Raw genomic sequence first — 16269 nt, 5'->3', positions numbered from 1 at the left:
TTTTTTTTAACCTGATGTGTCGAGACGTAGACATTAATGACTCTAGTTCTAATTAACAAGTGGAATTTGTTTGTAAACATTTATAACCTTCCTTCCATGAACTAGTTGCATAAATCTGAAGAGGCACTATATTAAGGTAGTTAGCCTCTAATTTATTGGATTTGCCCTTTGGATGATAGGGAAATAGTTGCCTCCTTTTGTGAGGATAGTGGTGCAAGAGCTTAGTTTAGGGTTAAGTCCACATATTTTCAGACTTTTAAAATTTTGTTTTATTGGGGGCTTGTATAGCTGTTACCATACATGCATTGTGCCAAGCACACTTGTACATCTGTTGCCATCGTTTTCTTTCTACTTCAGCCCTTGGTATCAGCTCCTCATTTCCCCCTCCTCCCCTTTCATCTCTTTGCAAAGAGATGTGAGAGTCACAGATAGAGGTCTAGATGTGGTTCTCATATAGGGGAACTCGGAGCCGTGGCACCACAGAGGTAAAAGGGCGAGGCTGGAACCGAAAGGGAGAGCAGTGTGGCAGTCCGATTCCGCAAACAAGCACAGCGGGCACGTCTCTGCCCTTCATTATGAGTGGCAATAGACGGTGGTGGCGGCCTGTATGGGAAGCTGTTTTAATCATTTGGGTAGACTGGAAAGGGCAGACAGAGATTAGGCCTAGTGATTTCATTTCTGTGTGAGAGAGCAGCTTAGAAGTAGTTTATTGGGATTTCTTTAAAGAAGTTTTGTGTGTGTGCGCGCGTGCGTGTGTTGACAATGGCAACTATTCCGTCATATAAAATGGAGAATAAATCATAGAATAATAGTCTACTGTTTTAGCTACACTGATAAAGTGAGGGTAAGACATTGTTTCGATGTCTTGTTTCATCAGCTTCTTGTGCCAGTGTGTATAAACTTATGTGAGCTTAAAATCCATTTTCAATCCAGATCACATCGACCAGTATCTGGCTTGCCCTCTGACAGAGTCAGCAGAAGGTGACTCCTCAGGTGTCTTCAGGATGCCTGCGGCACTCGTGGAGAACAGCCAGGTCATCTGTGAAGTCTGGGCCAGCAATCTAGAAGAAGAGATGAGGAAGATCCGAGAAATTGTGCTCAGCTACAGTTACATTGCCATGGTAAAGACCTCTGCTCGGCTCAATTCACCTGCTGCTATGGGCCTAAGGAGGAAGTTTAATAGGAGATTTTGCACTGAAGTCATGTTGAAAGATTGTTTACTTTTATGAAATGTCAAGGTAGCCAGTGTACCTGAGAAAGATGACACTTTATTTAGAATCTTGGATTTTTTGGGTAATATTAGTTCCTGTTCAAAAGTTTTAAAAACAGGAGTTATAATAGGCTATAGGGCACTCCTTCCCCTTAGAAATGGTGAATGCAGCTGTAGAGTGGTAAACATTAAAAAAAAATTGACAGCATTTAAAAATCACGGGACTTCACTTGAATTCCAGCTTTCTGGCCACTTTCACAGGGGCCCACACTCCTGCCTGGCACCCCGTGGCTGGAGAGGGAGGTGCTCCTGTCTCCTTCCTCGTTACCTTCGCCGCCACCAGCCTGCTTACTCCTCTCCCTTAGCTGCCTCGAGCTCGGGACTCCTGCTGTTGAGACTGGACAGTGGAGCTGGGAGCTAGCTGGGAGCTAGCTCACCGTGACCTTATCCCAGTGTTTTTCCTCAAGCCAGATGCATGTTTGTTTGTTTCCTTTTCTGAATCACCGCAGTCATTTCCTGTACTGGTGTTTTTATTTATATCCTGTTCTCAACTTAGAATGTTCGTAAGTGTTGGAGGGGCCCACCTGTAGCTATCCAGGCTACTCCGAGTCACCACCAGCCTCAGGCTCTAGGTTGTTGTGGTAAGCGCCATGACCCTGGTGCTCCCTCAGTGGCTAGCAACGAGACCAATATAAGATAGCTTTTGTGCCCAGAATGGAGGCTTGTTGCATAACTTGCATTGAAGTAAAAACTTTATCATGCATTACCAATTCAACATCTATTGCTTTCTGAAACCTTATGATGAAAGACGTTTGCATTTTCCAGGACACAGAATTTCCAGGTGTTGTGGTTCGACCAATCGGTGAATTTCGAAGTTCTATAGACTACCAGTATCAGCTTCTTCGGTGCAACGTTGACCTTTTAAAGATTATCCAGCTTGGCCTTACATTCACGAATGAGAAGGGGGAGTATCCGTCTGGAATCAACACCTGGCAGTTTAACTTCAAATTCAACCTTACGTAAGTGTCGGAGACACTTCTCAGTTATTCTCAGACCTGTGACACTTGTACAGACTCCAGTTGCTAACTGATTAATTAGCTTGAAGTTCTGTTTCTTTCCACTGACCTTAGGGATGTGGTGGCACCATCAAGCAGAAGATAGGGTTGGGGTGGGCGGGGTCTCAGGAATTAAAGCCTCCCTTAAGAACACTTCACAAACTCAACAGTTAAAAGCAAGTCATCGAGAGAAAAATGGACAGACAAATGTTTCCCCAGAGAAGAGAACCACATGGCCAATCAGCGCATAGAAAGCTGCTCCGGGTCGGCAGTGAGCCAGGCAGTGCAGCGCCACACAGGGAGGCACCACTTCCACCAAGCCGATGGCCTCGTGAAAATGGAGAAACGAGAACGTGGAGCAGTGCTGATGGGAATATAAAATGGGACAGCCACTTTTGGAAGAAAAAAAAAAAAGGTAGCTCTTCACAACGTTCACCCTAGAGTCACCATGTGACCTACGCAGAAGCCAGCAATTCTGCTCCTAGGCAAGCACACTAGAGGAATGACACACCCGCTCCGCACACAAGTACTCTTACTTCAGATAACCAAAAGTAGACGTGTCCCAACGTCTGAACTGGGAAATGGGCACACGAGAAGTACCGATAACATACTACCACACGTGACGCTTTAGAAAACGGTGTCCTGAATGAGTACAGAGCCCCACCTGGTGTGTTGTTCCAGCAATACAGAATGTCCAGAGAGGTTGAGAGTAGATGAATGGTTCCCTAGAACGGGGCATGCGCACGACCGGGCAGTGTTTGCTTCTGTCGTGCAAGGGTCACCAGGAGGTTGGGGTGGGGTTTGCAGGGACTTGTGACTCAACTGCTTACTAAGGATGGGGTATCTTTGTGTGGTGATGAAATTGTTTTAAGACTGTTAGTGATCATTGCACAGGTCTGAATATACTAAATCATGCACACTTTAAACTGCATATGAGTTATGTTTCAATAAGCTATTAAAAAAATCTGTTTCAGATGGTAGATCAAGGTTTGAATATCAGGTTTCCTTTTCCTACCATAGTAATTTGAGTCTGCCATTTCCCTTTCTGCAATGCAGTGTCCTTATCTGTCAAAGAAAGCTGTTCTACTAATCATAATAGAAATAAGTGGGTGCTAATCAAAGGTAGTTGAATTTCTGGCGTTTTCAATAGAGTACAAATTATGGTGTAATTTCTTTTCCTTTTTTTTCAAAGATCATTTTATTGGGGGCTCTTACAATCCATATATCTGGTGTAAGTTTTTAAGAAGGGAATTTGTGGGGAGAATTATCATTTTGCTGATTATAAAATGTGAATGTAGTGGGCTCAGTTCTTGTTTACCTTGTATACCTCTTTGTTTACCTGGGCATCATGATCATCTGATAGCTCAGAAATAACTTTTAATGTCCACATGGTGTATATGGTGATGATATTATTGGCTGCCACTTCTGTTATGGTGTCCTCAGCTAATAAATGAATACCTTGCTTTGTAGAGAGGATATGTATTCCCAGGACTCCATAGATCTCCTGGCTAACTCAGGACTGCAGTTCCAGAAACACGAAGAGGAAGGGATTGACACGTTGCACTTCGCGGAGCTGCTTATGACGTCAGGGGTGGTGCTCTGTGACAATGTCAAGTGGCTCTCATTTCACAGGTCAGTCCCAGAGAATGTTCTCTCCCGCCTGCTCTGGGCCGTACTGGAGCAGGGGATTCCTCGCTGGTTTGGTGCGAGCCCACTGCTGACCAGGCGGGGTTTCTAAGTGAAATGGCGACTGCTATTCAAATTTGGCATGCATGCTTAGGTCTTTCACATTATCCAGGTCTGTTAGCGGGCTGTCGCGTCGGGGTATTCAAGGGAAAGATGGCGGTGGAGGCAGTGGTGGAATTGGCTCTTTTTCCTTCCTTTTATGGGGCTGCCCAGAGCTTTTCCAAGTACTCCAAAGCCAGATTCCCTCTGAACGAAACTGCTGCCATCGAGGCGGTGCTGACTGGTGACACTCACTACAGGGCAGTGTAGGACTGCTCCCTAGGGTTTCCGGGGCTGTAAATCTCCGTGAGAGCAGAAGCTGCTGCTATTGAGTCTGTTGCCCCCCATAGGGACCCTGTGCACAGTTTTGAAAGCTCTAAGTCTGGGAGCAGATTGCCGCAATCTCATCAGTAGAGTGACTGGTGGATTTGAACCTCCAGCTTTGTGGTTAGTAGTCCAGAGCTTACCCGGCAGTGCCACCAGGGTGCCTTGGATTTCTCGTGGGAGATGTTTCTTTCCTTTTAAGTACTTTTGAATTTTGTGGGTTTTTTTTTTCCCCATTAAAATTTTAAAATTTTGTTGATTTTTGAGAATATATACAAGAAGCCTGCACGACTTCAGCAGTTTCTTTCTTTCTTTTTTTTAAACATTTTATTAGGGGCTCATACAACTGTTATCGCAATACATACACACATCAATTGTGTAAAGCGCATTTGTACATCAGTCTCAAAACATTTTCTCTCCACTTAAACCCCCGACAGTAGGTCCTCATTTTTCCCCTCCCTTCCCGCTCCCCCCTCCCTCATGAGCCCTTGATAGTTTATAAATTGGTATTTTGTCATATCTTGCCCTGTCCGACGTCTCCCTTCACCCACTTTTCGGTTGTCTGTCCCCCAGGGAGGAGGTCACATATAGTTCCTTGTAATCGGTTCCCTAGCAGTTTCTTCATGTACAATTTAGGGACATTGATTATATTCTTTGAGGTCTGTGACCATTCTTGCCCCCCCCCCCTTTTCTTTTTTTATTTCTTTTAATCATTTTATTGGTGGCTCATACAACTTATCATAATCCATACATACATCAGTTGTGTAAAGCAATTTGTACATTCGTTGCCCTCATCATTCTCAAAACATTTGCTTTCCACTTAAGCCCTTGGCATCAGCTCCTCATTTCCCCCCCCCTTTTTAAGTCGTCCCTACCTCATGAACTAAACTAAGGTTCCTTCTTTCTACGTTTTTTAGTTTCTGTTCATCACTTTGAACCTGTATGGACAGTTCTTAAAAGAGCATGCAGACTCTGTTGACTAGTTAAGCTAAATTATTGTTTGGTTATAAGAAGACTCCAGGGCAGAATTTTGGCTTAAGGTTTAAAAATCATGTTAGGGCAGTAGTTACAGGGATTCATCCACCCTCTATGGCTCAAGAAAGCCTGGAGCTGCTGAGAATTTGAAATTCTGTTGTGCCTTTCCTCCTGTTTTTAGAGATAATTTTATTTTTTCCAACAGTTTTATTGGCATATTATACAATTCAATAGTTGAATCACATCAAGATGAGTTGTACAATCATCACTACAATCAGTTTTGGAATATTTTCTCTTTTTTTAATTAGAATTCTTTTTTACTAAAAAAATTGTTTTATTAAATCATTTTATTGGGGGCTCTTACAGGTCTTATCATAACCCATACGTACATCCATTGTGTCTATCACATTTGTACATCTGTTGCCATCATCATTTTCAAGGCATTTTCTTTCTACTTGAGCCTTTGATATCAGCTCCTCATTTTTCCCTCCCTCCATCCTTACCTCATGAACCCTTGAGGGTTAAATTATTATTATTTTCATATCTTATAGTCCTCTGTCTACCTTTGCCCACTTTTCTGTTGGTCGTCCCCCTGGGGGGTTACATGTCGATCATTGTGATCGGTTCCCCCTTCTCTCCCACGTCCTCCTTTTTCATGAGGCTTCGCCTCTGGCAGCTGTTTAGTAAGGATAGTAAGCACTAGCCAGTTCTCCTGCCCTCAGACTTTGGAATTCTTGGTAAATAAAACATTTATATAGAGCCTAATGTTCTTTTTCATATCTCTCACAGTAATCTATTGAGACATGGAAACTGCAGATTACAGTAGAGTAAGCTGCTTTGAAAATGAAGCTGTGAAAATCCATAATCTGTTAGACCTGGATCACTAGAGAAACAAACCTACTAACACTCATATATGTGTAAGAAAGACTTTTATATCAAGAAGTAATTATATATCAAGAAAAGATCCCAGCCCACAGACCTGGCTAGACCAGATGATGCACAGCGGTACAGAAGGGAATTGGAAATGCAGGAATCTAGGACAGATGAACCTCTCAGGACCAGGGGTGACAGTGGCGATACCAGGAGGGAAAGGGGGTGTAGAAAGGGGGAATGGATCACAGGGAGCTACGTATAACCTCCTCTCTGGGGGACGGGCAGCAGAGGTGTGGGTGAAGGGAGACGCCGGACAGTGTAATATAAGATACAATAATAATTTATAAATTATTAAGGGTGCATGGGGGAGAGGGGAGGAGGAAGGGAAGGGGAGGGGGAAAAAACGGAAAATGAGTGGATTCCGGGAACCCAAGAGGCAAGTGAATTTTGGGAATAATGAGGGCAACAAATGTATAGATGTGCTTTACACAATTGATCTATGTATTGTGATGAATTGTATGAGCCCCAATAAATTGATTTAAAACAAACAAACAAAAAAGATCCCAGCCCAGTCCAACTCGAGTCTGTAAGTCCCTCTTCAGACTCGCGCGGCCATGTGCAGTGACGCAGGAAGGAGGACCACCGCAGGCGGCCGTGTACATAGCCTGTGGGCCTGAAGTTGGCGGGAGCATGGAAGGCCTCCTGCGGCTCCAGGTCAGCAAGCAGGAAGACCAAGGCAGAGAAGGCAGAGAGCCGGGGAAGGAGGTTCCCAGCCCCTCCTCATGAAAAGGTCATGTCCACCAAGAGGCATCATTAGGCTATAACCTGACTGAGCGTTTGAATACCACGCCTACACTTTCATACATTTTTAAGTATGACGACCGCACATGAACCTGAGGCATTGTGAGACCGAGTGCTTTAGGGGTACCCTGGCATTTAACCTCAGTGCCGCATTCTCTCCTTGTAGTGGCTATGACTTTGGCTACATGGTAAAGCTGCTAACGGATTCTCGTTTGCCAGAAGAGGAACATGAATTCTTTCATATACTGAACCTTTTCTTCCCCTCCATTTATGATGTCAAGTACCTGATGAAGAGTTGCAAAAATCTTAAGGTACACACGGTTTTTCCTAAGTAACTTAAAATGAGAGAAAAACAAAACAACAGCCTATCTTATCATGTGTCACTGTTGGTGCAGCGGCGTTTTCTAGTGCCAGTGCAGTGAGGCATGGGCATGGGGCTGGCTGGCCCAGGCTTTTGTGCGGCAACTCGCAGGGGAGGCATTCACCTGAGGCTCGTAAACCTGGTGAAAGTGTGGGCAATTCTTCAGGGATGGGTTCTTTATCCTAGAGTTTCACTCGCTGCTGTGCACTCGATGCCAACTCACAGTGAACCCGTAGGACAAGGTAGAACTGCCCCTCTCAGTTTCCGAGATGGTAACTCTACTGCAGTAGAAAGCCTGGTATTTCTCCCTCAGAGCAGCTGGTGGTTTCGAATGGTAGATCCTGTGCTAAGCAGCCCAACTTGTAACCACTAAGCCACCAGGGCTCCTACCTAGAGAGCTTAAGAACCCATTATTCCAATCATTGTCGCTGTTGACGGCTGAAGTTGGCTGTGTAGAATTTGATTGGTTTTTACTTTTTCCTCAATCTTGCTGTACAGCAGTTTGGACTTTGCGGGACAGAGGTCTGGCAAAGAGAAAAGGACGGAGCAGAATGTGGACTGTACATATGTAACATTGGGGAGGGGGGAGAGGAAGGAGTTAGGGGCTAGAAAGTGGGTACTGCTGGGTTAAGGAAATTGCCTGTTTCCACTTCCTGCCACGCAAAGAAGTGCGCTCAAGAATGGGCGCCTGAGCCCCAGCGAGGGTGCGGATTCTCTGCTGTGACGGTTCCCCATTCACCTCCAGGGCGGCCTTCAGGAAGTTGCAGATCAGTTGGATTTGCAGAGGATTGGAAGGCAGCACCAGGCAGGCTCCGACTCGCTCCTGACCGGGATGGCCTTTTTCAGGATGAAAGAGGTAGGTAAGCTCAAGGAACGCGGAGACACTGTCTGCAGCAAGGAGCAGAGGCTGGGGGCTCTCTGGGCTGGAGGAAGTTTGTGGAAAACTGATCATTTCTCCTGGAATTTGATGGACACCCTGAGAAAGGTTTATCTATCAGTCTTTTCCTCTTTGCTGTGAGATCCAGATAGAGGAATACTGTTTGAGAGGCAAAGGAAACCTAAAGAAGCTACTGGGCAGACCAGGTCTGGAGCTGGGTTCAGGGTTCACAGTTCACAGTGGCTCTGAACCTTTCTGTTCTTTCCCGTCCTGCTGTCTTTAGCAGGAACACATTTGTTGGTGTTTGGTAATTCGCAAATTCTATATCGCATTTCCTACAACTCATTCAGGACAGGACTGCATGTCTTTGTAGTTGCCCTACGCCCCCACCCGGTGTTTGAACAAGCACTTGGCGAGGAAGAGCGTGAGAAACTGCTTTTAGAAAAAGCACAGCTCCCTGAAGAGGCGGAGCTCCTTCTCAGGGCCGAGAAGCTGGCCCCGTGCTACACGTTCTCCGTGTGACTGACCTTTAACCCAGGAGTCACCCAGCTGCCTGCCGCCAGAGGCCGGGTTCTCAGCCAGCCAGTCCCAGCTGTGTGGAGACCTGCTTAGTTGCATTCCTGGGTGGGCGGGGGTGCTGTTGGTGAAGGTTGTGGCTAAAAGTCCTCTCCTACACCGGACAGGCCCTGCCGGCAAGGGGTGGTGCAGGGGTGAAAGTGCCCTGCTCTGAGGGCTCCCTCCATGCCCACAAGCTCAGTCCTCGCCACAGCCGTAGCCCAGCGCGATCCCATTTTATAGGGAGGGAGCCATGGTCTACAGAGCTGAAGGTCACACCAGGAGTTCGTCTGCGTCTGAAGCCTAAGCCCTGAACCATTGCTGCCCCTTACAGAGAAGAAGGGAGGAGACGCAGGTGCCCAGGGGTCCTGACAGTGAAAGCACCCCTGGAAAGCTCCTGAGGGTACTGCCAGGAGAGCCTGAGCGGAGGGAATGTTTGGAAGTTAATTTCTGGGTTGCCAGATTCAGGCCTCCAAGAGCTGCGAGGTGCTGATGTGGTATTGTCTAAAACCGTGCATTTAAGACGTTGCGTTTTGGCGTGGTTTTCACTGCAGGTTCTCTGTCTTTTGCAGTTATTTTTTGAGGACAGTATTGATGATGCCAAGTACTGTGGGCGCCTCTACGGCCTGGGCACGGGCGTGGTCCAGAAGCAGAACGAGGATGTGGACTCTGCCCAGGAGAAGATGAGCATCCTGGCGCTCATCAACAATTTGCAGCAGTGATGGCAGCGAGGCTCTGCGGGCCGGCCTGGCGCCGGCGTGGTGCTGACTGCGCTGACCAGTCGGTGCGCAATTGTCTCCTCCCTGAGAGAAAACGCTTCTCTTGAGCGAACTGTACCTTCCGTCTGCGTTGAGCAGAAAGACTTCTGTTTTACTGAAGACAAGAGGTGTCTTTGAAACCCAGAAGAGGGGCGTTTGCTCTGAATTTGTCAACAAGTCTTCCCAATTCCTCATCCCCAAGCCTCTCTCCAGTTGCCTCCTGCCACCAGCATCCATGGCTCATATGACACCTTTTTAAATATCCAGGACCAGTTGAAACAAACTAGTAAAATGTATATAACTCTTACCTGTTGTCATTCTTTTCTTTTGCCAATGTGTTGCTAATCTCTGAGGATGAAGACACCTGACTGTGATTCTCAGCTGAGCTGAGGGCATCCTGGGAAGCTGGAACCGAAGGGCATTCTTAGGAAGTGGGTGATGGATGTCCAGTCTCTTCCTCTTAAAAAAAATCTCTCTCTCTATATATATACATATACATATCTACATCTATACATGTATATATAGCATGTTTCTGACCCTCTCAAAGACGTTTGCTTTCCTCACACTTTGGTAGTCTGCTTTTATATGCTGTCATGTGGAAATGAATTGCTCTGTGCTGAAATTTGAAGACCAGATAATGAAAACTTCCCTTGCAAGCAAACTGAATCTGTCTACTGATCGCGGGAAACTTCACAATAGGTATCAAGGTGCCACCTATGTGTCTTTGAAGTCTGTGTTTTGATGTGCCACAGATCGGCAGTTGTGTGCACCATCTGAAATCTTTTAAGTTTTCCTGTAATGAGCTAACCGGGATTTGATCCTGGAGGAAATGACTAAGATCATGTTTGGATCATGAGTCTCTCATATTTCCAGTCACGTGATTTCTCACGGTCATCTGTATTCTCCCACCTCCATTTCCTCTGCTTTTCTTTCAGTGAACTTGAGGAAAAGTTGGGGAGATGGGTTCTTGTGAGTACCAGAAATGTGAGTCTTTTAAAAAGAATTTGCAGTTCCTTGTCAACAGTACAGTGAAAGAAGCAGTCTTTGGTTCTAGAATACTTTTGGAGGCGTATCCCACAGTTGCGGGAGGAAGCTCAGGACATGGGATGTTTTGTTTTTGAAAGCCAGTTGTTTGAGAAATAAAGTGGCTCCTGAATGACTAGAGGATGGAGAATTCCACAACCACCAAACCCCCTGCAGAGCGGTGCGGGTAGGGACGGGAGCTCACGGAAGTCGATGCTAGGCTGGCATTTTAACAACTCACAGGAAGCTCAATTTGAAATGATTTGAAAATGTCAAGTATTATTATAAGCTGGTATTTAAGATGCCTGTAAATATTATTTATGTTTTTAATTTTGTAAAATAAAGATTTTTTTTTTAACTGCTGGCATGAAGCTTGTTTTTTCATCACTACGAATTGCTTGCTCTGGTGTAGTTATTGGGGCTCCAGTGACATCCTCCACTGTCCACAGGTTGGCTGTCTGTCGTAGGTTTTTCATGAGCTCACTAGAAATGGGACGGAATGGAAGTACTTCCACTTAATATTCCCTACTAACCATGAGGCCTTGCTAGGAAACCACTTTAACGTTACTTCCTGGGTGGGTGGGGGTCACTTTTGGCCAGGATTTGATGGTTAATTAGTGACACTCTTGTAGGCCAATTGAATTGACATCATCTACTTGGCTAAAGACTGTTTTGAGCCCCTTCTATTGGCTCAGAAAATGAAAGGTTTTAAGTCAGGTGCAAAAGCAGATGTGAGGGTATTTTTTTTTTCCTTACCATTTTATTGGCACTTAATCCACATCACACAGTAGTTAAGTCATATCAAGAAGAGTTGTATAATCATTACCACAATACATTTTAGAACATTTCTCCACCCACCATGGTTGTCATGTTTAAAATGAGTTGTACAATCAGTTCTAGTGTGCCCCCCCCCACATCCTTTGTTTGCTCTCCCAACCCCCACCTTCCCTATAAAGCTAGTTATTTGAAAGGGAAACTCTGATTTTGAATGACTACAGGATGGATAATTCCACACTGGAGGACCCAACAGAAGCAGTAGCAAATACCAATAATGCAGAGAAAAATACCAGTAGTAAGAAAGACCACTGTGAATAGTTAAAAAGGCCAGGGGAGAAATTTTTGTCATTGACCAGTCAAGAGGGAAATCAACTGACAAATATCAAGTTCCATCCTGTAAAATCATGACTACAGTGATCCATGTCTGATAGTAGAGCTGTTGGAGCCCCTTGCCTGTGCCTAGGGATCTGTCAGTGGCCTAATCAGGCTAGATACTCTGCAGATGGGTTTTGGGCTCCCACGTCCACCATAGCCGCCTATAAAATAGATGTCAGGTTGTGGCTGGGATGGTTACATATAGGGATGGAAGACATTCTTCATGAGGCTAGTGATGGAAGCCACAGAGGCGAGCAGCTCAGGGGCTCTGGCCTGCTAGTGACCGAGTCTCCCAAGTACCCTTCCAGATTTAGGTCAAATGGGGAGTGAATCTTCACTGTTAATTGAGAACAGACAGTACCTGACATGTCAGGAGAAGTGTTATGGTGGAAGGTTGTGGGACTCGGTGAGGGAGTCCAGGAGCAGGGGAGAAGTAAGAACTTACTGCCTGGCTGAGGAAAGAACCCAACCCCCCAGCTACTTGTCGGGCCATGTAAGAACAGGTAGCGGACACCCACGTTCACTGTAGTGCTTCGTTCACTTCGTTCGTCCAAAGGTGGAAAGACACCTAACTGCTGCTCAGTGGGTGAATGGATACAAGTGGCCACAGTTGTCTGTACAATGGACTAGTCGGCCATGAACCTAGATGTTGTGGATGGAGCTTGAAGATAAATGAGTAAACTGGTAGTCACAAAAGGATAAATATGTGATTTCACAAGCAGACAAGGACCGGCAAGTGTATAGAAACCAAATTTATTTCCTGTTTGCCAGGGATATAGCAGGAGGGGTGTGTGTGTGTGAGTACTTAGAATCACTGAATGCAGGTTTACAGTGATGAAAAGTTGCATCAGTTAAGGGGGAAGTTTTGCATTAATTAATTGCATTAATTAATGCAATCTATGTAAAAGATAGTACACTTGTAAAAAGTTGCATTAGCAAATGATACACATTTACAACCAAGAGAGCAGCTGCTGAGACTGCTTTTGAGGGTGAGGGTCATGGTGTCCTGGAATAGCCCAGTTAGTTGGCCTGTTACAGTGTGGAGTGCACCTGTTCTACCCCCGAGTTCCTGGCCTAGTGCTTGGGGTTGTAAAGCCTGCAAATGTACATTCAAGGTAAGACCACTGGTCTTCATTTGTCCATGGAATGACAGCAAAGATTTTCAGGAACAGGAGGAAATGGAATGCACTTACTTCAACAACCGCCTCCTTTACCATGGACCAGAACTGGATGGTGCCCTGCTACTTCCTGAATATTTTGGTAAAAGATTCTACAGATCAAAAAGGCAGCGCAAAAAAAAAAAAAAAAAAGCAGTGCAGAGCAGAATTTTAAATTCTCATGGAATCCAAAAATCCATTGAAGTTAAATGAAACCCTGAAACTCTTGTCCTGAGGCAATGTTTAATTCTGAGAATATGCCCTGAAGTCTTTAAACCAAACAATGCCTAAATTCCAAACCACTGCTACGGATTCTAACTCACGGCCACCTAAAAGGGCTTTGCTTACTGCAAATCTCCCCAGGAACAGCTAGCTTCGATGTTCTCCCCTGCAACTGCTAGTGGGTTTGAACCTCCAACTTTGGGGTTACCAGTCCTACACTTAATGTACAGTGCCACTCTATGCCCTTAACCAAACGAAGTTAACTTCATGGGCAAAGAATGTGTGCCCTGAGCACTGGGCTCTAATAGTTGACAATAGCAACTTGAAAGGACAGTGGCTAGTGAGTTGACGTTGAGGAGGGACAACTGGTGAACATGGCCAAACAAAGCACGCACCGTGTTCAGACTATACAAATTGCTGAATTGCTGTTATGTTCTCCTGTGCATATTCCCACTCACCAATTTTACTAACTGGCAAAAAAGTGAAACACACAGCTCTATTAGAACTGGCAAGACCTTTTTGCCTTGTGTGTGCGTGCACATACGGCTGAGTGAAGGGCCCTTGCTGGTCCAGTGGGTCAAGTGCTGGGCTATGACGGAAAGATGGGCAGTGTGAACTCCCCCGTGGTGCTGGCACAGAAAGACCTGGCAATCTGCTCCCGTGAAGATTAGTGTCGTAAACTCGATCAGGCAGTTGTACTCAGTTCCAGGTGCCCTGACCCAAGCCTTGGCACTTTCAATCGCCTCATACGTACGTGAAAGCGGGGCACTGAATAAGGTAGACTGAAGAACTGATGCTATCACACAACTCAATAGTTCAGTCGCTTCAAGAGTTGTACACTCATCACTACAACCAGTTTTAGAACACTGTCTCGTGTGCTTTGGGCATGTTGTCAGGAGAAGCCAGTCCCGGGAGAAAGACATCATGCTTGGCAAAGTAGCAGGGCATCAAAAACAGGAAACCCTCAACACAATGGACTGGCACAGTTGCTGTATCCATGGGATCAAACATACCAGCTGTGAGGATGGCACAGGACTGGGCAGTGTTTCATGCTGTTGTACATCGGGCCATGAGTCGGAACAGACTCGACAGCACGGAACAACATGTAGTTAGAAGACAAGTCAGAATTGACTCAATAGAACACGATGCTACCAGGACCCCAATTCTGCCTTGCAGACCTGGTTAGACCAGAGGATGCACAGCGGTACAGATGGGAATTGGAAACGCACGGAATCTAGGACAGATGAACCCCTCAGGGTTTCGGGGAGGAGACAAGCCAGTCAGGGTGTGATGTAGCAACATTGAAAAATACAACTTTCCTCTAGTTCCTAAATGCTTCCTCTCCTCCCCACCCCACTATCATGACCCCAATTCTACCTTGCAAGTCTGGCTAGACCAGAGGATGTACACTGGGACAGATAGGAACTGGAAACAGGGAATCCAGGGTGGATGATCCCTTCAGGACCAGTGGTGTGAATGGCGATACTGGGAGGGTAGGCTGGAAAGGGGGAACCGGTTACAAGGGTCTACATGTGACCTTCTCCCTGGGGGAAGGACAACAGAAAATTGGGTGATGGGAGACGTCAGACAGGGCAAGATATGACAAAATAATTTATAAATTATCAAGGGCGCATGAGGAAGGAGGGAGCGGGGAGGGAAGGGAAAAAAATGAGGACTTGATGCCAGGGGCTTAAGTGGAGAGCAAATGTTTTGAGAATGATGAGGGCAATGTATGGACTGTGTTAAGAGCTGTATGAGACGCTAATAAAACGATGAAAAAAAAATCATCCCAACAAGAGGAGCCTTACTGTCATAGAAAGGAAGGAAAAGGCACGTCAAGGAAGTAGGGGTCTACTAGCAAAGTGAGGTCCAATCAGAGGTCAGTATCGTATCGACAGGGACAGAAGAGGGGGTCTTGCTCTGCCTGCTAAGGGGATGAACAAGAGGGCCTCATGAAATGTTACGAACAGGGGACTTTGTGAACATTGGCTTGGAAAACACCTTAACCTTAAAGTCAGGCCCTAGTGAAAATCCGGACACAGGATTGTACTCGGAGCTAATCCTGAAACAGCTGATGTACGACTACACAGAGCAAACCCTGGGACATTCTGAGACCTTCTGGCCAAGAGCAGCAGCCCCGATAAAACAGAAATGATTCATGGGAATCAAGGACAGGCTGAGTAACTGGTTAGAACATGGCTTGATCATCTGCAGAGCGGCAACTTGCTCCCATTTGAAAGTGCCATTTAAGAACTAGAAGCATTCCCTTAGACTAGGTCCCCTCTCACCTCACGAGGGGAACCTGCTTCGTCTCCAGAGCGAAGTGTATTTTACCTATGCTTAAGATGGACCCCTCCCTTTGTTTATTCCTTTTGCAATGACTCTATGCTTTAACTAAACTGCAGCTTCAGGAAAAAGGAAAAAAAAGAAAAGAATTCGTTCTAATGACACCACTCTACGTGATAGTGGACACCATATAGAGATTCCTGAGGATATGGCGCTATAGCAAAGTGTGACAAAGAAACTCGATGGGGCTGTGCCAGGAAGAAGTTCCTGTGTCTTAGAGGCTTGTCTTCAAATATGTAGCTAAGTGAGGTGTCAACAAGTTTACATGAAAAACAAAACCCAAACCACACCAGCCTGTGTGCTCAAGGACTGTAATAAGATCCAAATCGGAAGGAAAGAACGGCATCAGAACTTAATTGTGAGCACATGGTTTGCAGAAGGCTATGGATGAGCGTGAGCCCAGAACCCACTTGCAGGGTCCCCCAAGGGTGAAGCCTCCGGCGCATCCCCTCTGAACACAGTCCGGGGATGTGAGAGCCTTGCTGCCAGAAAGGGAGCACTGTGAAGTCCATGATGGCAGAGGCAGTGAGCTTAAAACGTAACACCTTGTCATTTGATCTCCCTTCAGACACATTTTAAAACGATTTTTGGGGGAGAATTTTAGACTGTTTTTTAAGACTTTTCCAACAGATAGAAAAAACGGGTGAGGTGTGTGAGGTTCTTGAAGCCACCTGAGGGTTTTTGTTTGCTTCTTTTCTGGTTTCTGCAGCACCAGGAGCCATGAGTAGCAGTCTCTTGTGACACCCTCGATGAGGCAGTGTGGCAAGTCCTTCCCAACATGATCGCTGAAGACAAAGCAAGTGCATAAGCAAATGTGGTGAAGAAAGCTGATGGTGCCCGGCTTTAGGATATAGT

The 16269-nt window shown here is 45.8% G+C and overlaps 1 protein-coding gene across 2 annotated transcripts in view; it reads left to right on the top strand.

Moving 5' to 3' along the window:
• CNOT8 (CCR4-NOT transcription complex subunit 8) overlaps window positions 1-10895 on the top strand; it is a 25722-nt gene extending 14827 nt beyond the window's left edge. The window contains exons 2-7 of one of the 2 annotated variants that reach the window (XM_004696749.2): window positions 934-1121; window positions 2036-2229; window positions 3736-3897; window positions 7130-7274; window positions 8070-8180; window positions 9329-10895. In XM_004696749.2, coding sequence (XP_004696806.1) covers window positions 1005-1121; window positions 2036-2229; window positions 3736-3897; window positions 7130-7274; window positions 8070-8180; window positions 9329-9478 — 879 coding nt within the window. In that variant the 5' untranslated portion in view covers window positions 934-1004 and the 3' untranslated portion in view covers window positions 9479-10895. The remainder of the gene's footprint in view (window positions 1-933; window positions 1122-2035; window positions 2230-3735; window positions 3898-7129; window positions 7275-8069; window positions 8181-9328) is intronic. The other variant, XM_045284921.1, reaches the window with a different exon arrangement.
• Window positions 10896-16269: the final 5374 nt, after the last annotated feature.

The sequence above is a fragment of the Echinops telfairi genome, unplaced genomic scaffold, assembly GCF_000313985.2.
Source record: "Echinops telfairi isolate 266 unplaced genomic scaffold, ASM31398v2 ScPeMD7_7469;HRSCAF=8507_0, whole genome shotgun sequence".
Lineage (NCBI taxonomy): Eukaryota > Metazoa > Chordata > Mammalia > Afrosoricida > Tenrecidae > Echinops > Echinops telfairi.
The sequence above is the reverse complement of the archived record's forward strand: the minus strand, read 5'-3'. Positions and strand labels throughout refer to the sequence as shown.